The following is a 25633-nucleotide window of genomic DNA, read 5'->3' on the forward strand; positions in this document are numbered from 1 at the left end:
TATTAATTTTCTATTTTTTTTATTTTTTATTATATATTTTTTTAATTATGTTCTGATTGAATGTCTAAATCGGAATCCTCATCGTTCGTTGCTTATTTCGTGTTCAACTAGTCATGTCGAATGTCACTTGAACGATCGCGGAAATTATGATCCATTATGTAAACACGCACAAAAAACTTACTATTATTGTGTCATATACACAACCATCATTACAACGAACTCAAACAAACAATAAACCAGACAGAACACCAAGCAGCTGACGAAATAACAATAGCTGAATGAACCAGTTGACTCATCGCTGCGTGCGCAACTAGCGCGGTACGAGGGAGAATGTAAACAAACAGTTCAGAGATTATAAAATGTATGGACGTGTAACGAAACGATAAAATTATTTATTAGTGTATTATTTACATAAGTTGAACCTTCCTCTTTCGATTGGTATCAATACCGATAATCTTTGATCGTGTTTTAAGTACGTAGTATTGAGAAATTAAAAGACATATTAAAATGCCCGATATCGGGCGCTGCCATCTAGGATGCGACTAAAACGCCCGATATCGGGCATTTGCCAGTTCCAGGGTTAACAATTATACTATCTTGAATTGAAGGCCTGAAAAGAAACAAATTATAGTTATAAAATTTGATTTCACAACATGTTCTAAGGTTGACACTACTTTATGTTTTGGAACTTATGTTCTGGAACAAACCAGTTATAAGTATATTGAAGAAAGAGCTTGTATTGGCTACTGTTAACTTAATTACATTTAAAACACACAAAACCAATTCAAAAAGTAAACTTTTTGTATTTAATTTTGTGATGTGTTTGACGAAGATAGCCTTGCTATCGAATGGCCTCACAAAAATAAAAATTTTTAAGTATTGGTTTTGTGTGTTTTAAATGTAAAGTTTTCAGTTATAAGAAGTTTCAAACATGTTGAAAATATGATTTGTTGTGGTAAATTCTAATTAGGATAGGAGAACAATAATTGTTAGCATTTACACAGACTGTACTTGATGTTTGAAGCAACCACATATTTAACTTGCTACAAATAACAACTTTACAATTTGTAACTAGAGCTTTTGCTTAATTTTAAACAATACTAAATCTTTATAGATGAAACTATTCATTAACAACATAATATTTTATGTTATTAACGTTTTGAAACAGACCTATTTTTTACAAGGCTTTATTATATCTGATGAATGGTAATTCTGAGCAATTACTTGGTCAACCCCAAACTTTTTCATATTTTACTACGGTCATAAGGATGTTCTCAGAAAGCAAGAAACATATAATTCAAGCCCCGCAAGGCCGTCCTACAGGTTGCCGAGCGATAAGAAGGTTCAAAGTCCAAGCGATAACAGTGGCTTGCGGGAGACGCGCGGTAGGCCAGTTGTGACAGTACTGTTATGGCCACTGGTTCCTCCGATAATCCTTTTTTATGTGACGGGTGTGAGAACACGTTACTTAGTTTCACGGTTTCAAGATCAGGAAAAGTTAAAACGTTTTTTGTATGAACACGGCGTTTTGCAACGCACCAAAGTTTGCCCTCTAGAATATGATATTTTACTGATAGGTACTATCTTGAGGGATGTTTTTCTTTTGTTGACATCAGCGGGGGCTTCGGCAGGTACTCGTCTCAACTCGATAACTGAAAACGTAAATAAAAAATAATATTGATAAAAACAAACAATGTTTTTCTTAAATTTCGAGCTGCAAATTAATTATTTGTTATTTAGTATAAGTGTCGGCTGATGTCAATGAAAGAAAAACATTGGTGCGTTGCAAAACGCCGTGTTCGTACAAAAAACGTTTAAATTTTCCTGATCTTCACTTGAAACCGTGAAACTAAGTAACGTGTTCTCACACCGTCACATAAAAAAGGATTATCGGAGGAACCACTAGCCATAACAGTACTGTCACAACTGGCCTTCCGCACGTCTCCCCCCTGTTATGTTCTTGTTTCGTTTTTTATGATTGCAAGTTTAAGTGAACAACATGCAGCTGCGAAATTTTGTTTTCTACTTGGTAAAATTTCTGCTGAAACTTTTAATGTTAAAATAATACCACGATCTTTGACAGAAAATCTGTATCATGTTCAAGCTATTGTTTCAAAATGTGACATGTTTCAACTCGATGCAGTAGAACCCCTCATATCCGGCCTCGGTTTTACCGTACCTCGGATTATCCGGCCACTTCCCGGAAGCCAATATCGAAATTTATTTACCACGGCTTGCGGACGCGCAGTTGCACGCACTAGTCTCCCACGACTCGTGCGTTTCTTTGGTGTATCTATTTGTTTACATTTTCCTGTGTTGTCCTCAGTTGAGCTAGTAGGTTTAACCTGTAAACAGTTCGTTGATTATTTCCAGTGCGGTTAGTACAGTACAGTACAATTGTTTTGTTTCGTCAAGTGTTGTGTACTGTAGGTTGGTTTATCCGGCCGAATCGTTATCCGGCCAGGGGCTCGGTCCCGTGGTGGCCGGATATGAGGGGTTCTACTGTGTTTCATTTGATTGTCAAGAACCCAATTAAAAACCAATCAATAAATCTGTTTAGTTAGATTACCAAATCTTTGATTATTAAACAGTGTATCAGTATATATTTCAGCCTATCTAAAAAATTCCAACCAAACAAAAATAGATTTCAAATTCCCTGTCAAAATGTATCATTGTATACTCTGTACATAGCTATAAAGTGTTTCAATTGACTTTATGTTTAAGTTTCATTATTTGAAGTGAAAATTGTCTTTATTGTGCTCTAAAAGAATTGTTACAAATACTATTACAAATTCTGAAGAATAAGTTCTTTGTTTTCATAATTTAATTGAATATTTTTTATATGACGAAGCACTGGTTATTTTTGATGTTACAATGTTATGAAATATTGTGCAAATAAACATTGATCGATTGACTGATTTAAAATTACAACCATTTGAAAGAAATCCTGAAGATGCCTCTCTGGAGATTCAGATGATTGTGGAATGTTGTTGTGTTACATGGAGTCATTCTATTTTATGTGTTAACAGATGACTGTATTGTTACAGAGTTACTTCATATCATGACAAAAATACCAAAAACTAAAACTGATGACCTGAAAACTATTCTAAATGAGACTGGACCAACAGATAAGACTTTGTGGTTTGACTGGGTCCCCCCACACGTATCTAAGGAGTTGGTAAGTAATGATATAAAAACTCGGTAGGATCGTAGCAACATGTAGAACTTTATAGTTTGACTAAGTTTCTCCACATTTATCCAAAGAATTTTTAGTAACAAAATAACCTATTCTTCAAGAAGATAAAGTCAAAAATTTTCCATTAACCCATTGCGGATCACTGACGAGCTGGGCTCGTCACGCAGCGGCCGGGCCTAACGGCACAGTGACGAGCTCAGGTCGCAAAAGCGGTCTGCTTTTAAATTTCCTTCCAAATAGTTCTGTAATGTCTGATAGATCGGGCGATCGTCTTCACTTGTCTACTAAGAGTGTTTAACAACGGTCTACGTTTAGAGTTTTCAAAAGTTTTATAAATATCCTACAGAACGCAGTTGTATGTCGAAGTTGAAAAATCATTCATATGAGTTTACTCTCTGCTTTTTAGCGCTTCTGATTGGGTGTTTTCCTCAGTTGTTATTATAATACTTTTGAGGTTAGTGACACAACTAAACGACGCAGACGTACATGTTGGTGGGTTTAGTCTAGACAATGGCCCGGATGTTGCAATCGATTCGCCCGAGCCGCTTTATTTAGACTATGATTCAGACATCATCCCTGCCACGCCGTAACCTTGCTCGCGTGTTATCGTTCCTACATCACGGATACCCCAGCAAGCCCATGTTCCATCTGAACGAATACCTTCGCAGCTGAATTTTCTAGTATACAAAAGCGAGTGATACGATGTGGCGCACCATTGCTGTTCGTGCGGCCGCTGATCGTGAATTAATTCGCGCCCGCTGGTGTCCGCGCGCGCCAAAACAATATGATCCGCAATGGGTTAACATATTTCAAATATTGTATTTGCACATAATACTTGTATACAGTTGCCAAAAAGCAACCATGAGTTGGTGCATCGTCTTAATTACATTATTAAAATAAAAAGTAATAAATAGTTACATAATGTATGTGATAGATGTGAAAATACATTGTTTATATAAACCTTTTACAGACACAAACAAACAGAACAGGATGGTGTAAAAAATTTACAATAATGTAAGTTGACATACATACATTGGGGTTTAGTTAAAATTTTCAACTGACATAGTAACACTACAGTAGGCCTTTTTCATAAGCAGGTCTTTGATAGCTTCATGATAAATTTTCTCAGGGAGACTTTAAAAAGAATTTGAGATTTAATCAAACAACTTTATGCCCATGCACATTAGACTCCTTTCAAACAAAGATAAATTATAAATTGGAAAATTGAACAAATTTTTGTGGTGAATATTGTGTGAATGAGTATTAAAACGTAAGTAGTAACTTTGGTTTTTATAAGATTTAAAAAATTTCATGTGTACACAAAGGTTTAATGATAAGTTACAATTAACACTAATCAGTTCGGGAATCCTCACACTTGTGACTCAGGCCTGGATTTATGATGTGGTTGTAAAACTGTACATGATTAAATTTTGTACAGGGTTATTATCTGAATTAAAAGTTTTTATTGATTACTTGAATAAGTAGATTTAATATATGTACAATATGTTACTGGCCACTTCTAATGAAAATGAACTACTAGGCTGCAGAGTACATGGTTCAACTCCCAGTGAACAAAATGCCGATCAGCAGTTCCGTTGGAGCAGTACAGCGCAATCTACAGCTTGCCAAGCAGATTCCGCTTCATGATATTGATCCATCAGTCTGGCACAAACTACCTGCAGAAGCACAAGCTGGGTATGTCACTTAAAGTTTAACTTGAAAAATTAAATTGCATAACAGTTAGGGCCTAAACCAGTGATTCATCTTCACGGGGGAAAACTTGTAAGGAGTTTGAAAAGCTGTCAAAAACTGTACCCTTGAGGTTTTGAATATTGGATAGAAAACAGGTAATTTTGTTGGAAGATATAATTTGTACATGCAATATCTAGATTTGAAAGAGCTTTGAAACTATCTCTTCCATATGTGCTCCAGTATGGTCTTTAAGTTTAACTAAGGACAGAAATTGCTCCACTGGAATTCCATCATTTAAAACATAACGAACAATAACTGTCAAGTGTTCTGAGATGGTAATGTCAAGCGTGGAATCTATACTTAGAGAATAATATTTACTTATATTCAGCTCTTCCACCATAACAGCAACAAATTTTCTGTACATAAGTTTAATAAATTTGTTACAAATACATTTAGGTACATAGCTGGCTCTTTCTGATCTAGGATTTCCCCTTGTTTCAATGTGAATTAAAAACAAAAAATCATTATACTCCACAACAAGCTCTAAAGTACCTACCAATAAAGTTTCTCTTTCCTGAAAAACTAAATTCTCCTCAGAACCGGAACCTCTCCAAAAAAACAAGTTCACGGGTACCAAGGAATTTTACAACGTCCACAATCTTTCTAAGGACTTTATACCAGTAATCTACTTTTTTAACATAATTTTTATGTAGTGCAGAATATACTTTCTGAAGATCATTCGACCGTGTGACAACAATTTTTTTTGTATTTAGCCAATGATCTGCACTCTTGTACTCAAAAAGGCGGCTGCTATTTTTCCAATCACTGAAACCCTTACGAAACTAGTTCTCGTTTTTATAAGATTGAAAAAGCTTGCATGGAACACAATAAAAACAGCCATTTGTAATAGAGTGCATAAACCATCCTCGTTTTTAACAACTCCCCATTTGGGAATAATATAAATAACATTAGTTCTTTTGCTATTCTTACTTTGTATATATATAAATTCAAATTTAGGAAAATCACAGTCTTTAATGTTTAAGCAATGTCTTAATAGGTTTCTAATAATGTAGTCACTAAATTTTGACATTATATAACCTCATGTACTTGGATCGGATAAACTGAACTTTGAATTGGTAATAGTTTTTGCAATATTGAATAATGATGGGGTGGAATCACAATTGCCTAAACCTTTGTTGTAAAAATACTCTGAATACTGTCAGGTTAAAAATTACACATATCCAACAACAATAACAGATACAATCTCTTACTTTGGCTACAGATCTGGACACGTATAATCAACAGAAAGTTACCAAATTTTTTTATTTTTCTTAGTAGTTTTCAAATGAGCTCTTTCCGCGTCCCCACTTTTCCGAGTGGCCAACCTGTACTGTAATGCCGATCGGCTTAGCCAAATAGAACTTTTTGTTTGGTAGTACGGCCAGGCCAATCAATTTGGTTGAATGGAATATTTTTGTTTGGTAGTACGGCCAGGCCGATCAATTTGGTTGAATGGAATATTTTTGTTTGGTAGTATGGCAAGGTCGATCAATTTGGCAGAATGGAATATTTTTGTTTTGTAGTACAGCAAAGCAGAATAGCACAGTTTTATTAAAAATTGATTAGTCTCTGGAAATATGTCAACAGATGTAGATTTTTTGTTAACAGCCACATAAGTTTTTATTATTGGTGCAGTTGAACGATCCAGGTTACCGTGGAGATTATGGATTTAGCTCAAACTGAAAAGCTGTAATAGGTATAGTGATAGTGATGTATTACAAATTATTTAATACTGGATGATTCCGATGTGCTAAAATATAGTGTTGAGATGGGGTTCAAGAATTGTTTTTTGATGATTTCTACAGATTTTGAAAGTCTACTTTGAATTTCATAATCTAGGAATCAAACCAATTTTAGTACTCTCCTGTTTGTCGTACAACATGTTTCTACTCCTGTTTGCTGTGTGGCCCACTTTTATTCTGATCTACATCTACTTGGTTTGGGATCGGCACATGGCACAACCTCTTGGCACACAGCGGCACAAGCATGTGCCACACTTGCTACTCGCCAAAGCCGATTTATGCCATTTGCCATTGTGGGGATGTGGCTACAGGCTTTACTAGCAGCATGAATATATTTTTTCCATGATTTTGACCGGTTGATTGTGTGACACCTTGTGTGGTTCCTAGTCCGAGTTGGAAGATTGTCCATAATTATTGTGCAATCTTTAATCTTGAATCAAGGGAAAAGGGATCACCGTAATATGATTCGTACTTTGCTGTCTTATATTGTTTCCATGTTTTTACTATGGATTATACTTTTGCATTTTTATTGCTTGTTAATGCATGGTTTGATCAAACTAAAATAAAATTGTTCTTTACAGTTAAGGATTTTGTTACAGATTTCAGAAGTACTTACAAAATATTCGAGATAATGTAGTTGGACAAGGAAGAGTCCTAAAGGTTTGTCATGTAAGTACAGTTTTCAATATTTTCTAATATTAGTTATTGATAGTAAAAGCAAGTATTTATCATATTTCAATCTTGACCTCCCTCTCCCCCCTCTGAACATGATCTATACCTTCGTTGTAAAACTGATTGAGGAAACATTTTTACATTTAAACAAAAAAATAGTATCCCTACAAGATACTATTACAGTAATTAAGTATTACATTGTGATACTTTAAGAGCTTCACAATGTGACCATGCAGAAGTGTTTGAACTGCTCAGTCAAGAATAGAAGTTAAGATGGTAATTTAATTACAACTTTTTCCCATAATTCTAAAATTACAAACTCAAAAATAGTAGACTTGTAACTATCTTGTATAAACATTTAATGTTATCAGATCACAAGTTTCCGAGTTATGAGTTTTCAGAGTTGCAGTTTAGTTGAAAAAGGCCAAAAACCGGTACCTGTTTTCGTTGTTAACAACATAAAAACTGAGAGGTACTATTAATAAAACAAGTTAAATTTAATGTAACTTTCATTATTGTTCTGCTGGTTAGTTTGTGGTTAACTTTAAAAGTTGGGTATCTATATTTTTTAGTCAGGGACATGGCACTTGAGCCCAAATGAAATAAGATAATAAGAACCCACTAATCTAATAGACTTTTATAGAAGTCTTAGGATCAAGAGATAAATATAAGTAAGGGAGATGCAAAGTACTTTTAGTACTAAGTGCAGGAGCCTACACTCGTCCCTCATCAAAAAATATAGAAACTCAAGTAACATTTTTCAATGCTTGACAGGAATCAAGCAAGTAGTATGTGTCTTAATGCTGACGATTAAATTCTCAAAATATAGCACAGTTTTTGGAACTTGTCAAACTGCTCAATCACAACATTTAACAGAACATGTAATTCTTATAAATTCTGAAAATTTTAAACCTATCAACAGTAAACCACTTCTCTGCCTTTGAGTAGATAATAATTTTGATTGGAATTAATATAAATTGGCAAAACAGAAAATCTTGATAACATTTTGAATTATAAAAACAGCTCTTAAACTTATTAAGAACATTGATCCCAAAAAATTACCTGGGAATATTTCATATATTTGAATATCTTTGACAGTTTATAACTATGTTTAAAGTAAAATGATTATTTACAAAATGTGAATTCTTGCAATACTTAACAAATGCCTAATCCATCAACACAATAGAAGAAAAAAATTAAAACTGTACTCATTACCAGACTTAAATTCTATACAAAAAACCATATGCAGATGCAAAATCTTTTTCATTTCTTGCTATGGAAATAGGAAGAGAAAATCATTTATGTGAATTCAAAAGAAGTGAAAGCAGTATCACATTGACAGAGTAGATTATTCCATGGGGGAGTGCCCAGTGGGCCCCAAAATATTCCATTTACCGGTATGTGTTATATGTCAAATCAAATCAAATCAAAACATCCTTTAATAACATGTTCATTGAGAACAGAAATGGTGTCAATTATACATAGTCATAATTCAAATCACATAGAGATACAAATTATACATTTGTAAATGAGTCAGTGAAATGTTTTAACAGATAAAGCGTTCTTTGGAATCGTTTTAGTCATGTTGAAGGAACTCGTTGATGGAGTAAAATGGACGTTCGGCCAACCAGCTGTGAAGTCTTGATTTCAGCTTGCTTCCACTTCCTGTTCTTATGTCCCTTGGTAGACGGTTGAAGAATTTAGCACCTTTATATGTGGTTTTTTTCTCATATTGAATGTGGCGATGTGCTGGGAGGTTGTAGAGGTTGGCATTACGTGTGCAGTAGGTGTGTAGATCCGATCCTCTCAAGAGATCTTCTCCATCCACGTACATCACAACTTCTTTGATGTAGAGTCCAACAATCGTTAAGATATTTAATGATTTAAATGCTTCCCTGCAGCTGTCAAGTCGTTGCAGTCCGGCTAAAGTTCTGACTGCCTTTTTTTGAATGACCAGGATTTTCTCGATGTTTTCTGCAGAAGCTGCACCCCAGACGGCAAGGCCATACCTTAAGTGTGTTTCGAAGAGTGCAAAATATGCAGTTCTTGCTGTTGCTAGGTCACTAATGGCCTTAATTTGTTTAATTGCATAGACACTAGTGTTTAATTTTTTACAAAGATTTTCTATGTGTGGGGTCCAGCATAACATGTTGTCTAGAGTTATGCCTAGAAATTTCACTTGGCTTTCCAAGGTGACGCCTGGTATCTGTGGTACATCTTCGTTTCGGTGCCCAAATCCAACTTGGTTAGTTTTTGTAGGGTTGACGACCAGGTCATTGTTATGGCAGTACTGATAGGCCATGTTAAGAGCTATGTATGCGGTAACGGCTAATTTATCAGTTGTTTTGTCATTTAGTAACAGTGTCGTATCATCCGCATACATGATGGTAAAACAGTGGTCCTGAAGAAGTTGGGGCATGTCATTAGTGAATAAAACGAAGAGGACTGGGCCCAGCACAGAGCCTTGAGGTACGCCACGGGTTACTGGCAATGTATTTGATTGCACATGTTTGGTAATGCCATTTTCTGTGTGCTTGAGCTCCACCAGTTGGTGTCGTCCAGTTAGGTAGCTTTTGAACCAGTCTTTGGCTTTCCCTGTTATGCCTAAGGCTTCCAGTTTTGTTATAATGAGGTCATGGCTCAAGCAGTCGAATGCCTTTGAAAAATCTAAAAAAAGTGCAGTAGAGAGTTTTCGCTGTTCAAGGTCGTCAATAACAGATTCTATGAGTTTAATCATGGCTGTTGTTGTTGACTTGCCCTTAATAAAGCCATGCTGTGCGTTTGTGAGGAGACAGTTTTCATTGCAGTATGTCAGGAGTCTTTTAAGGACTATTCTTTCACATAGCTTTGAAAATGTTGATATTAGGGAGATCGGTCGATAGTTGCTAGCAGTGGCTGGGCAACCTTTTTTGTGTTTTGGATACACCTTGGAGATTTTCATTCCTGATGGAAAAAGTCCTTGATCAAACGATTTATTGAATATAACTACCAGTGGTGTGCTAAGTTCATTGATACAGTGCTTTAAAAGTTTTGGTGATATTTCATCATTGCCGGAAGAACTTTTTGGTTTGAGATGTTTTACTATTTCTTTAATTTCTTGGTCAGTAGTGTGAGGCAGGATGTCTCTATGTTAACAAGAAAAATAATATCCTTCCAATCTGGTAAAGGCAAGTTTGCTCTATTCTGTCAAAACTTTCGTTTACAACCTGGTTTTAGCCTTTGTCTATACAAAATTAAAAGTTTGGTAGAATATTGATAAATACAGTATGTAATAGTTAATGCTACAAAACTTGTAGTATGCTACTATAGAGCCGCAGTTCGTTAGTACGCTGCTTGCCAACACTGCGTATGTTAGTGGCGTTGATACTAAAGATGTGTATGTTTGTTACAGAAGCAGTATGTAGCAGAAAGTTCTGATCAAAACTTACAGCAACCTCAACAATCGAAAAATGTCAGGCATGACCAGAGCTTTCAAACCAACATGCCGCAATCACCGCAAATAATCAATAAGTTCCCAGGAACGAACCAACAAGAGGATAATGCCCGTTATTTAGACTTTAGGAATCGTAACTTGCAGCCAGTGTGGAAACCTGTGAGTCCCAGGGTTCCAGTAGTCATGAGACCTAAGCCACTGCTGGCAGAAATCTCCAATTTGCTGCCTCCAAAGTGTTTGGACCCTACACCAAGATTTCCTGCTCCTCTAGATGATCCCTCATTCCTAGACAATGAAAAGAATGGAGTGAATGATCTAACAAGAGCTCTGGCAGCATCGCATATCACCAATCCCGATGTGCAAAATGCAGATTCTAAATGTGAAGAAGATAAAATAAACAAAGCCTTGTCTCCCAACCCTGATGATAAATCATCATCCCGTGAAGAGGCAACCACTACTCCATCTAATCCTTCAGGCAGCTTTGGAGACAATATTGGTGAAAATCGTGACAATGTCCAAGACAAGTCATCAGTTTTGGGTCAGAATCAGCCGTATCAGTTGAATACACAGTATGGCTTTGATAGCCATCCGACAGGCTATGTGCCCAGAACAAATGTTCCTGCAAACAAACCGTCCGATGGCAGAAGCCAACTGCCTCCGAGGTAAATTAGACAAACATATTACTAGTTTTTTAACTGACTGTTGCCATGTTTAACCCTAGAACTGGCAATGGTGTCACTCTGTACTGGCGGCTCTATTTTAACAGCCTCGCAGACGTTTCTTATAATGTATCACATTTCATAACTGTTAGTCCAAATATAAACTATTATATGTCAATGTATTCACAACTATATGGAGAGCATTATAATAACAATATCTTATTGTTTCCATGGATACATATTTTTATTTTTTTACAAAATGTGAGAAAAATGTTTTTGGAAATTTTTTTGTACATATTCCGTTGTGTAACTGCTTAGCAATAAGCTTTACATCAAAACCGTAAATGTATAACTTATTTGAAATTTCGTCCTGATTCCAAAAATATATAATTATTGTAACTTTTACCTCAAAACGTATGTGTAACAGGGCTTTGTATGAAAAAGCACCCATATTTACTTATTTTCAAAAATGCGTACATTTCCAAATAAATATTATTGTTCGTGGGTAAACATAATCTCTTGACTGCATTTATACTTATACAAGTATGACAGATAAAACAAAAATAAAATAATAAATTTTAATCTTACATATGTACAATATATACATATATTGTATATATACATATATTGTACAAAGTTTAATTTTTCACTCAGCGTCCCTAGATCCCGCCCTACGAGCTCTCTAAGATCATTTGATGAAGCTAAAAAAACAATAATAACTACACCAAATACTATTGGATTCGTAACCTCAAACACATAACCCGGCACTTGCTTATAGTTTCACAACAATGTGGTCAACCCGTACTACGTTCACGTCAGCTGTCCAAAAAAAAACGATGTTTTATGGTAAACAAAGAAGACAATAATCTAAGTAAGAACAGTAAATCGGTACTATAGTTATTGCTCTTCCAGAATATATCAAATAAAAATCATTTATATAACCTTAATTGCCTAAAATTTCAATAACTGTACATGTCTACTTTGGCGACGAATATTCGTCCTTGCCAAATCGGACGGGCCTTTGGCGATGAAAATTCGTTTCATACCAGCTGGAGGGTTAAGAAGTCCCTAAAACAATTTAAAACTTAATACTGGTGGTAGCCTGTTTCCACTTTTTGCCTATCTGCTGTGTTGCTAAGTCCTTTTGTTTGTTTTTTTTCTTGGCATTTAAGAAAATTCAAATTCAAATGGGTTTATTGTAAATCTAGCATTTATAGAATATTCTGTCATTCATTGCTATTAGAGAGTAATATCTGGTACATTGACAGCAGTGATAAAACATTAATTTTTTTAAATTAAGTGAGCCCCTTTACAGCTGTTTCGAGAGAAAAATGTGTTGAACAGTTTAGCTGTAGTTTATTTTTATATTTATCTAGTTGTGTTAGAGTTAATTCTTTAATCTATTGTTATCTCTTTCAAGTTGGCCCCTTTACAGCCAATTCAATAAAAAAAAGATAATAAAATAAATTGTGTAAAATAACACATTCTTTTGTGTATAAGGCTACCCCACAAAATGTACGCTGTCATCTACAAAAGCTTGACATTACTGTGTACCTATTTAGGTGAGTTGATTGCAGCTAAGTTTTTCTCAGCCCATGCTCGGTCAATATTACAGTGTCAAGTCATTTTGCAAAGGGTCAGTTTGCATTTCAGTCTTCTCACATTCTGATGTATTATTGAGATGGTGTTTGTTGTCAAATGTTTTCATCTTGCTGAAGATGCTATTCTAAAAACGCCCTTTGTTTAATTTTGGTGGTGAATTGTGTCCATGGTTTAAGATCAAATTTATTTTAGGGTCTAAATTATACTTTAAGATTGAAGAAAACTGAAGTGCAGGAGATGTGAAATTGAGGCAAAAGCAGAAGTAGTGTGAGTTGAGTGTCTATGTCACTTGTGAAGCCATGAGAGTTTTCTAGTGGAGGAAGTACCCGCAGGAGCAGTTACGGGCAGTAACAGGTCATTTTTAAATGAAACGTGTTGATAGTATTGTTTCATATGTTTTTAGGAGAAATCAATATGTTTAGTACAGAATTCTTCATATGTCTCATCCCGAGGCTATTTTTTAATTTAAGGGTAGTCCTATGGTCATTGATATTAAGAGTCTCAGTAGAAGTTGATGCTGTGTTTTATTTTAGCGAAAATGGTATCTAAGTATTTTCTGCTGACTGAAGTAGTCTATCAGCATGTTTAGAGACTTGGAGAGGTACTAAATACATTTATCTTTGGACTTGGTTTGTTTTGTTGACTGCCCTCTTTTGACCCAGTTTTTGTTCTACTGGTTTGACTGATTCCAGGGGTTGTGTTGGTTCTTCTGTTTATCTGGTTTTTGATCAGTGGGGAGATGTTCAGTTTGTCTGTTGAGTGTCTGTTAATCAGGAGGAGTACAGTTTATCACTTCTGGTGACTGAAGTAGTTTATCAGCCATATTTAGAGTTTTTGTTCTACTGGTTTGGCTGACTCCAGGGATTGTGTTGGTTCTTCTGTTTATCTGGTTTTTGATCAGTGGGGAGATGTTCAGTTTGTCTGTTGAGTGTTTGTTAATCAGGAGGAGTACAGTTTATCACTTCTGATGACTGAAGTAGTTTATCAGCCATATTTAGAGTTTTTGTTCTACTGGTTTGGCTGACTCCAGGGGTTGTGTTGATTCTTCTGTTTATCTGGTTTTTGATCAGTGGGGAGATGTTCAGTTTGTCTGTTGAGTGTTTGTTAATCGGGAGGAGTACAGTTTATCACTTCTGATGAAATAGAAGTGGTACTACTACTTCTTAATCTCACCATGTATAGGTTGTCACTTCCTAAAATTGGAGGGTGCTTTTAAACATATTCTAATTTAGAGTGTCTCGAGAAGACAGAAATATCAATACAGTTTTGTTTTATAGAGAATGCATTCCTATTTGCTTTTTGTAATATTTTATAACATAAGAAAGGTACATAAATCAAAAATGAAATTTTAAGTTACTCCTCTCATTATTTGTTTTCTAACATTTATGTAACTGCAACTAATTTTGCTCTTAAGGTATTTCATGACTATACCTTTAATGAGAGTATCACAATATCTTTTGCCAGAAAACTCTTTTTCTTTTGGCTCTTTTTAAAACGTACTATATTATGGTACGCTTTATTGTCATGTTATTATTTAGTTATGGTTCATATTATCGATTTGTGTTTTTAAAGTGTTCCGAGATACGTCAGAATCACACAACAAGATGAGGATTTAAGAAATGCCAATAAGCAAATGGAGAATTCCCTGGCCTGCGCTCAGTGTCATGAACCAATACTAACGGGCTCGGTGGCAGTGGTAACTGATCGGGCTGGACCTGGAGTGGCATGGCACCCCCAGTGCTTTGTGTGCAATACATGCAATGTAAGTCCAAGTTGAAACTTGCATGCATTAAAATATTCCTTAGATGTAGATTAACTTTAACTGTTGTAGAACTTAAAATTCCAGCCCACTGACACTAGTGCCAGTTCTTCTCCAGTCCGTACTCGATACTCTGGTGGTTTTCAGACTCCCACTGGCACCCGCGAATCAATTTATGTTTATTTTAAAAATATTTATATATTTTAAAAGATGTTTACATTCCCCTCACCCACAACAACATATCCACTTTTCACAATGTTAAAAATATCACCAGAACTTCCGAACTTGAATCTGATTCTTCTTCGTCAGCAAACAAGTGTTCAATGAGTTAAATATCCTCTTCAGTTACATACAATACTAAACATAACAGCAAACGCAGTATACAACAGAGAAAATTAACCGAGATAGCAATCCGATAACGGTTTGCACAGCATACTGAGGCAATTAGTTAGGGTATTGTGGGGGCTGGATTTCCAGCCAGCTGCGGCGAATGTGTTAAGGTTGGACATATCATAGACGTAGCACTTGTTTTATATTCAAATACGAAAATATTGGTAAATAAATACTCTTGTTTTTTTTTCAACTTGGATGTAATATTTGCAAGTTTAATGTCTACCCTGATTATCAATAAACATGGTCAACTATACAGAGTGAGTCACAAGTTAAAATTTCAGATCATATATGTTTGCTAATAGCTAGTACACCCTATGAACTAACATTAGATTAATTTACAATCGGATAATAGTACTAGTAACAGTTATGAGTTAAAAATCTGTTCAAAGGAACTGGTAAATACAAAGTAATACAACAACAATTTTCATTTTCAGGAGTTATTGGTAGATCTAATCTACTTTTTCCATAAGAACAAAGTGTATTGTGGACGCCATTACGCAGATATAAAGAAAATCCCCCGATGCCATGCTTGTGATGAGGTGAGTTGACTGTTATTATTTAGTTGTTTACTTACATCTTTAGTACGATAAATGTGCAAAAGACAAAAAGTCATTTTATATTGATGTTTGGTTCTTTTTTTTTTTCAAAAAATCATTCTTTTAAAAATTTATTCTCAGACAACTTTAAAATAAAATAAAATGAAATGTAACTGAACTTGATTCAGTGTTTTGTGTATGTGACAGAAACTGAAAAAACAACTATGTGTATTGATCTATTAAATATGGTGAGATGTTTCAATTAATGGAGTAAAAAGCATTTCTTTATGCATGTTTAGTTTATACTTTCTGATATAAACCTTATTACTAGAATTAGACAGATTCTGATCATCAATTCTGAAACTGATGGTTCTAGAATTATATAAATATAATGTATTTTCCACCATATGGTGTTTTGTAATTGTCTCGGATACTTAGTTGATTATAAGGCTCTCAAATTGGATCAGCATTCAGAAATTGATTCTGAACATTGCTGATGATTCAATAGCATTTTACTTCTGCAACATTGGCATTTTGTTTTTGGTCAATATGATTTTATTTTTAATAAAGACAACATTCACTGACACATTCATTCTGTCTGCAAAAAATAAAGACTAGTGACTCACAGGTACCATGACCGTGGCCATTCACTGCAAGAAATACAGCTGTACAGCCAAAGTTAACTTATTTTGGCTCTCCAAAACTTGGGCGTGAATTCCACAAACGGCAAGCGCTTACTATAAATGACAGTTTTTCTATGGTAGGGGATTCATAATTTTCACCAGTGCAGGAGCCTCTAACACCTTCAAAACGTTCTTAAATTATAAAATAATAAATTGATGTTACTATGCAATTATTTTACTGTTTACAGCAAATAAATTATTTGATTTTGACACTTTTGTATTACTGAATTTTAATAAATATATTTAAATGTTTCTAAATTATCGAAGGTAAAGTGACAAGGCACTTGGGCCTAAATTTTAGTTTAACACTGATACATCTTTTGTAAATTCTCATTTCTCTACCGAATCTGTTGCCTATTTTGTCCACTTCTCCAGCTTGCCCTTTTGCAGATCGCTTTGACAGACTTCTGCCAAATTTTCTGAAAAATACAGTACCTTATATGCAGTACACACTTCTACAAACTGATCAAACCTTTTTAGATTTGATTAAAACAAATAATTTAAAACCATTAAACTTGGACCCAGGGGATCCTACATGCTGAGTTTCAAGACTCAAGGTAGAACTTTTCTATCAAGGATGGACAGGCTGGCAAAAATAATAAAGTATTAATATATTTCTCTTTAAATTATAAGCTCGACCTTCTATACATGCAGTAAACTTTTATTTCTAGCTCATCTTCGTTAATGTGTACACTATGGCCGAAGACAAGGCTTACCACGTGGGACACTTCTGTTGCGCTGAGTGCGAAGTTGAACTCGGAGGGATGAAATATGTTCTCTCTGAAGACCAAACTATCTGCCTGCCATGTTATGAAACCAAATACTGCAAGGTAAATATTATTACTTTGTTTTAACACTAATTTGTATGATTGATAAATATTCTTGTGTTTTACAAAACATTGTTATATTAAGATGAAATTTGTTGTTTTTATGTAGGGGTTGATTTCACGTTATGGAGATCAGTTTTCTACTTCAGTTTTGGACCTCTGTTCTGTGTTGTGGTATCGGTTTTTTTAAATAAATGTCCTATGGTCTGTTACACTCTATTTGAATTAAGTGTAAGATACAATAAAGCCTTACATTAGTGGAATGTAATGTGTATTGAATGTGGTTCCGGGAGCTGGTGATAAGGAATAATCTGAATATCAGAGAGTAATCTTAGAAAAACCACAACTCAATAAGATACAATTAATATTTAAGTGGATATCATTGTGTACAATGTTACTGCCTAGAAGGTTGGGACTAACAACTACCAGTGCATAGCCACTGACATTAACGCTCGGTTCAAAAAGTTTATTTACCCAAGTTTGAAATTTAATCACTAACTTAATCAGTAGAGCTAAAATAACAGGAATTAAATTGAAATGTACCTTTTTAATTTGTGTGTTTAGACATATAAAGTAAATAATATACATACATCAACTTCAAGTTTTAATGCCGATAACAATGAAAAAGGTATTCATTTTTGGCGCTTTCCAACCAAATTTTAACTTTAAAAACTTATAATCCAATGAAGAAGAAATGTTCATATAAGATAGATACATGTATGCTGTTACATGTAAAGAAGAATGGTTATTAAATTACAATTACCACTTAGGGGTTAAAATAAAGTATGTTAGGTTATCGTAAGATAAATATTCATATCAAATTGTAACATTATAACGTAATAAGTTTTAGAGTTGACAATTTTCAAAGAAAACGTAAAGAAACACACACTGAATAAAATGATGTAGCACAAGTACAGTAAAAGAAATGTTTTTTTTTTAACGTTTTTAATCATTTCATAGGGTTTTTCCCACATTTTTTAAAATTCTGTGTAGAGGTGACTATTAATTTTGGTACATTTCGATGTTTCTGTAGAAGTGCCAAAGCTGTGGAAAGATCATCAAGCCTGACGAACAAGGAGTTACCATAATGGACATGCATTGGCATGCTACCGGAACATGCTTCCACTGCAACAGTTGTGGCAATTCTCTGATAGGTTCAAGAGTTGTACGCAGAGGAGGCACTCTCTACTGCTCAAGAGATTGTTCGGTGTCAGCTATGGATGATGTTAGCTACAGAGCTATGTAAGTTTGTATTGTAATGCGAGTAAAGTGATTTTACCTTTTATGTGCTTTTATAAAACTCCAACTTTTTACATGTGTCCATTAAAACATGTATATTTATATCTACTATTTCTTATGTTAGTTTGTATTAAGTAATTTTCTCCTATTTTTTGACTAGCTTATTTAGAATTAGCAACAAAAATGAACAAAGGTTATTAATTTTGCGAACAATTTCACTCCCTTGCTGACAAGTCACGTCGAATTTGTGATTCAAGAATTTGTTAGCATTTAAAATATAACATGTAGCCATTTTGACATTAACCCTTTTAGGACTGGAAATTTTCATATTTTTCCCACCTAAAAGACCATGCAGAATTGTAGTAGTTCATAAAGTAAAATTGACTGAAAAAATCTACTGGACTAATAGATCTACTGAATTGATTTGTTTGAGCATTTTTCTTTGTAAAAACTAGGGAAAAACAAAAAATGTATATATTTTGTGAAAAGTTTACAAACATTTCAAAATATTTCTTTAAAATGTAGTATTTGTTTCATAAAAAATGTTTAAATAGTAAAAATATGTAGCATTTGAAATAAATGCACTCATATTTACGGTTAAAATGTTTTTTGAGATTACAAGTTATTTTAACAATTCATCAAAATGTTCATACAAAAGTAATATAAGAATATATAATTATTTTAAGAATAATAAATTCAAATCAAATCAAAAGATCCTTATTACAATTTTTTTCAATACTCCTTATTTCTTATTCAGTTGGGTACCCTCCTATCAACCCTGACTTAAACACACACTGACTTAATGACTGTGGTTGATGGTACCTCAGTCATTTTATCAAGCACTTTATCATCTACGTCAACGTCAATTAATTATTATCATTAAGCAATGAAAAATAAGCTTAAATGCCATAATCACAGATTCGGTACTATGCCGGTCCACGTACTGATTAATTGATAGAGATGGAGAGTCAGAGAAATGGGTTGGGAAAGGGAACCATTCCTGTTTATATAGGAACACAGTGCGGGCAATATCGATGTCAAGAAATTCAAACCAACCCCGAGCCAACTAAAACCGGATTTTAAAATAAAATTCTTAAATTGTATTACCAATATATTGGTGATTGGTCTTTTTAGCCTAAACCTAAACATAATAATATATGGGTTGTTGTTTCCTAAAAGGGTTACTATACTTTTTATAACAATATATAGTGAAGCTAATTAGGTAAATTTTTACTTAATTAGATTGTACTCTTATGTCTTATATAACATACCATGTTAAATATGCTAATTTGATACTATAATTAATTGTATAAGATAACACACAGTGTACCACTATTATTAAACTTGACAAATTTATTATTATTGTTATATTTTTTATTTTGTGCAATGTCCACTGCCATATTTTTCTACATAGGTACTGTAATAATGTATAACTCAAGAGCCTAGGAACTGTTTTGCTATGTAGTGTATCATCTTGTAGTGTGTCACTTTTATAAGGTGAGATAATTATGATTGTGGTCAGGTATTATCTACTCTTTATGTTCATGTCAAGTATTAGGGCCAGTTTCTATTTCTTGTGCTTATAATGGGTGTTTACTGGATTTCTAGACAATGGCAGTTATTCTATAGCTACATATTATTTTGGAATTTTTATTGACTGTATACATTCATAATTATTTCTTAGGTTTAGGAAAATATGTGAATACATATTATTAATAGAATATTTATATGAAGTTACCTAAATGGAGGTAGTTCAGTTCATTCATTTATATCTTATGTATTATTTCATATTTTTAATATAGATAGTTTCATGAATATTTTCACAGGTAAATAAAATATTACATCTCCATTGAATTTCATGTGTATAGACTGTCATAGACATATCAGTTTAAGTGAAATCTAGTAATTAATAATAAATTCCAACATAGTTGCCAATTTGAGAATAGTCTTTTTTATTGTGATAAAGAAAGTCTGCTAGTCTGTAAGTTATAAAATTGATTCTTATAAATTAATGTAAAGGTTGCCCAAATGTTGTGTTATTGCTTAAGAGAAGCAACATAATTTGTAGTAGATTTGGTCACAGAGAGCTTTACTGAAATAATTAACGGATGCTCCCAGTAAAGTGACTGCTTGAATGAGGTTTGTCCGCAAAGTATCTAACCTTGTGCTGTAGCCTCCCACCACTTCATCTCCTATCTGCACAATGCTTAATTTCCTTCATTGCCTGTAGTTACTGCCTTTTTTCAGTGCCCTTCTTCTTCCAGCTCGAATGAGGTTTGTCCGCAAAGTATCTAACCTTGTGCTGTAGCCTCCCACCACTTCATCTCCTATCTGCACAATGCTTAATTTCCTTCATTGCCTGTAGTTACTGCCTTTTTTCAGTGCCCTTCTTCTTCCAGCTCGAATGAGGTTGGCTGCAAAGTATCTAACCTTGTGCTGTAGCCTCCCACCACTTCATCTCCTATCTGCACAATGCTTAATTTCCTTCATTGCCTGTAGTTACTGCCTTTTTTTCAGTGCCCTTCTTCTTCCAGCTCGAATGAGGTTTGTCCGCAAAGTATCTAACCTTGTGCTGTAGCCTCCCACCACTTCATCTCCTATCTGCACAATGCTTAATTTCCTTCATTGCCTGTAGTTACTGCCTTTTTTCAGTGCCCTTCTTCTTCCAGCTCGAATGAGGTTTGTCCGCAAAGTATCTAACCTTGTGCTGTAGCCTCCCACCACTTCATCTCCTATCTGCACAATGCTTAATTTCCTTCATTGCCTGTAGTTACTGCCTTTTTTCAGTGCCCTTCTTCTTCCAGCTCGAATGAGGTTTGTCCGCAAAGTATCTAACCTTGTGCTGTAGCCTCCCACCACTTCATCTCCTATCTGCACAATGCTTAATTTCCTTCATTGCCTGTAGTTACTGCCTTTTTTCAGTGCCCTTCTTCTTCCAGCTCGAATGAGGTTGGCTGCAAAGTATCTAACCTTGTGCTGTAGCCTCCCACCACTTCATCTCCTATCTGCACAATGCTTAATTTCCTTCATTGCCTGTAGTTACTGCCTTTTTTCAGTGCCCTTCTTCTTCCAGCTCGAATGAGGTTTGTCCGCAAAGTATCTAACCTTGTGCTGTAGCCTCCCACCACTTCATCTCCTATCTGCACAATGCTTAATTTCCTTCATTGCCTGTAGTTACTGCCTTTTTTCAGTGCCCTTCTTCTTCCAGCTCGAATGAGGTTGGCTGCAAAGTATCTAACCTTGTGCTGTAGTCTTCCACAACCTCTTCTCCTATCTAAACATATTTTAAAAAGTTTAAAAAATAATCCATGTACGCTTTCATCCATGTACACCACTCCCAAATAGAAAGGCTCTTTGGAAGTTAGCTGTCATAACCCTAAGACTCTGTGACATCATGTTGGATGGCAGTAAAAGGTCTGCTCGGACAAAACTGAGGTTGTACCTTATTCAGCCCAGGTAACCCACGATTTGTTACCTGTTAATTAAGTTTTCTGAAATGTACAGTATCTAGTCTTTGTTGTTTTTGTTCATTACAATATTGTTCTCTCTAATTTTTCACATACCTTTTGTCATGTTCAAATTTTCAGGTATAATTTTGTTAACCTATCGTCCTGTACAATTAAAGTCTATATTGATTTACCCTGGACTGAAACGCCATTCTGAATCCGTGAGATTATTTACTTTAGTTACATTTTGTCCAAACATTTCTGTGAAGGGCTTTCAGATCGCGCTATGTCATTGTAACGCTCATCAAGTGAATACTCTATTTTTGAAATTTTCTGCCATGACAAGAACGCTAAAGCAGTTTTTGCGCCAAATTCGATCATGATTGAGGTTCCCTCACCAAAAATCCCACAATCGGGGAATGTGCTGCTGGTAACTAGAGCACTGTGCAACAACCACATTCAATTCTTTACTTTAGGTCTTCAGATTGCATTTTATTTTTCTTTTACTCTCTCAAATCTTGTACATTCCAGAGAACTTTTCATTATTTGGAAGAGCAAATAGGAATTGTCAAAATTATGACTCAAACACTCTACTGTTGTAAACACTAGTTTTGGATTAGTTTTAAATTCCTCTGTAGAATTATACAAAAACAGTATATGAGATTTTCGGCCTTCTTACAAATATTTTATATTCAATTCAATCCGTTTTGACCGTTTTTATTGGCATGAATACATTCAAAATTTTGTTCAGTTGCTCAACATTGTAGCTTCTATTAAATGTAGAGATTAATATTTATATAAAAAAAATTATGTTTTTTCTGGAAACATTTTGGAAGGAAACATGGGCATGTATGCATCACCCTCCTGATCTATTACGTTACAACTGCTCTGGGGTACATTTGATTCAAACCTATTTGCTGATTTCTTATAATAAAGTATTTATCAAATATAGATATATTTTTATTGTTATGTACGTTCATGTTTTCTAAATACTGTCATGTAAGCAACACTTAAATATATGTATTTTTATTGTTCTTAAAATTTGTTTTTATTCTGCCCTTTATTTTATTTTCTCTAATATGATAATATATGTGTACAAAAATTATTGCAGTAGAATTTTTCGGTGGTTTTCACAAGATCCGTTTACATTTGTTCCAAATGTTATGCACACTAAAAGAAGTTTGGAAACAGTAAGATACAGCAAAGATTAAATATGGACAAAGTTTTGTGTAATAGCAAGACCAACAAATAATTGTGGTCAAGTCTATCATTGGTTGCGTCGTTCACTCACTGTGCACAAAAATCTGTTTTTGGTCAACATTTTCAAACTGTCATATCTCTCTGTTTAGTACCTATATTGAAACATTTTTTACGTGTAATCTGCATAAAATTTCTTCTAGTTTTTAAATATTATAATGAAAAATGTTTCAAGACCAGCATGCAGGAAGTGTAAGGTTCCATTCCATTTTTTTAATACAACGACCCTTTTTTTACTTAATCAAAATAAAGTAAATTCTTTACTGATTTCATGATTTTCCGATACCATGTATGTTATACTTTCCTTGTGTTTTACATCAAATAATTTATATAAACCTGTTTTTGTATGAGTGTGTGATATGAAGTTTTATATACTATTCGGTTAGTAGATAAACCAAATGATATTTCACTGCACATAGTGTTGGAATCAGCTTTTTAGTAAAAGAGAAAATATCTGACAGTCAGTCTAAAAATTACTTTTACTGACTTGTTGTGACTGATTAACACAATAGCGTGTTAGTTTTAAGTTGTATAATATTTTATAATTCATAGTAAAACTGTGGTAAATAAATTGAGAAAAGAGGTTTTGAACTAGAAAAGATTTAGTGTAAGACCTACTCATCTACTGTAATAGAAGATAATTTTAGTAATGTTTAATAAGAATAGAAGAAACTTTTTAAAAAAATATCCAGTTTAAAAAAAAGTTATAACATAATAAAAAATCATTTTTGTAAGTGTTTGCAACAGTTTCATATTAATAAATAGCATTCTTTGGCACCAGCACGCAATGTATCGGCCTACAAATCACACCCTTGGCAATGTTACTAGTGCATGTTATAAGCTGAAACCGACCATTGTTTCCATTCTAATGTTATCAGTTGTCAACATACGACAAATCAATTCTCCATATACAATATTATGGCTAAATTACTGGTCTTTTGAACCAATAGTGTTATTGTAGTTGTGTGAAAATATATAATACTACGTTTCAAGGATGGAAATCTACCCTCTTCTTCTGGTGTATAAAACCCTAATATATAAAAATACACCACAACCTTAAACACTAAAATATGTAGCAATGGACTACTTCTAAAATATGACATAATACTGACTGGTATACCAACAACATGATGTCTACCCAAGCGATATAACTGCACGTAAGCAAGAGTACAAAGGTCACTCTTCACATGCACCAGCTAAGGCGGAAGACTGACTAGAAAATCAATTTCCTGTGGTATTACTGCTAACCTATGTGTTTTCTTACGATAAATTGTTATGTTAAGGACGTCCCAGTAACTTACTTCACACACATTCAATCTAACCATACAAAATCTGTCAATGAAGGAGTCTCATTGATAGCATAACCTGTTTGACAGAGCAAAGAGGTTATGCTCAACAAAACTTGTTCAGATGAAAAAATCAAAAACATTGAATTAGTTCTTATAAAAATGGATGCCCCCAGTCTCTCATAACTAGGTGTACGCTCATTCTTTCTGTACTTGGTGAGTGAACGTATTTTCAACTTTAAAAGTTGATTAGCGACTTTTTCCACCAAATTTAAAGTGACCAAGGCACTTTTATTTTGCGAAAGTTTGATTGATTTGGAGTAATACACAAAATCATTGGTTTTTTAGAGCAAAGTTCCTACACTCTGCCACTCCACCCACTGGAAAAAGAGACGAGAAGCCACAAAGTGAAAAACAGGGATCAAGGACAGTAGAATGGCTGAAGAATTTATACACTTCACCTGGTTGAGAGGGATTTAGAGATTGAACTTGTCAATTGCAATGAACAAGAAGTCCAAAAAAATTAATGATGAAACTCAGTCAATGTACATCAAGTAAATAAAATGACACAATGCCCTTTAGACTACCTTAGAGAATTTACTTTCATTATCTAAAAAGTATACCCTCTTGACCCACTGGTTAATAACTGATACCAATCGGGACACAAAATAACAGACTCCAGTAGATACCTCAACAGATACAGGCCTGAATCGTTAAGGATGAGCTGGAATCCTGAGCCCAACATTAACACCGAGATTTGAGCTCCCATGCTTTACTTTATGAAAAAAACACAAATCCGCCAAAAAATTATGATTCTTCATGGTCGAGTCCAATCTTGCCTTAGAACATCTTTCTTGAGGCAATATTTTGCCAAAGATCTAAGACAAACTCCTAAGGATAATTTGGCACAAGCATGATCAATGTAATATTCCATGTCAACCCCTGACCAAAGAACTCAAAAGAATAGAAGGAAGGGAATCGAACTCAAAAGAATAGAAGGAAGGGATTCCAAGGAACTTTAATAATAATAATAATAATAAATCTTTATTGTGTTCACAATTTAAGCAAATTGTATACAATCGTCAATATACATGTATTAAAATTAATTAAACTAATAAAATAAATCAATTTAAATGCAAGTCAATTCAGTC

The 25633-nt window shown here is 34.3% G+C and overlaps 1 protein-coding gene across 2 annotated transcripts in view; it reads left to right on the top strand.

The window, feature by feature from the left end:
- Nucleotides 1–22980, top strand: part of LOC124368645 (testin) — a 31973-nt gene extending 8993 nt beyond the window's left edge. Inside the window, exons 5-13 of one of the 2 annotated variants that reach the window (XR_006922979.1) lie at nt 3048–3178; nt 4737–4891; nt 7290–7359; nt 10754–11457; nt 14629–14818; nt 15643–15747; nt 17099–17257; nt 18288–20632; nt 20768–22980. Coding sequence is in view for 1 of the 2 variants with exons in the window: in XM_046825886.1 (XP_046681842.1) it covers nt 3048–3178; nt 4737–4891; nt 7290–7359; nt 10754–11457; nt 14629–14818; nt 15643–15747; nt 17099–17257; nt 18288–18500 (1727 nt within the window). In the remaining variant the exon portion in view is untranslated. Of the gene's footprint in view, nt 1–3047; nt 3179–4736; nt 4892–7289; nt 7360–10753; nt 11458–14628; nt 14819–15642; nt 15748–17098; nt 17258–18287 lie in introns of both variants that reach the window. The other variant, XM_046825886.1, reaches the window with a different exon arrangement.
- The last annotated feature ends 2653 nt before the right edge of the window (nt 22981–25633 follow it).

The sequence above is a fragment of the Homalodisca vitripennis genome, chromosome X (assembly GCF_021130785.1).
Source record: "Homalodisca vitripennis isolate AUS2020 chromosome X, UT_GWSS_2.1, whole genome shotgun sequence".
Lineage (NCBI taxonomy): Eukaryota > Metazoa > Arthropoda > Insecta > Hemiptera > Cicadellidae > Homalodisca > Homalodisca vitripennis.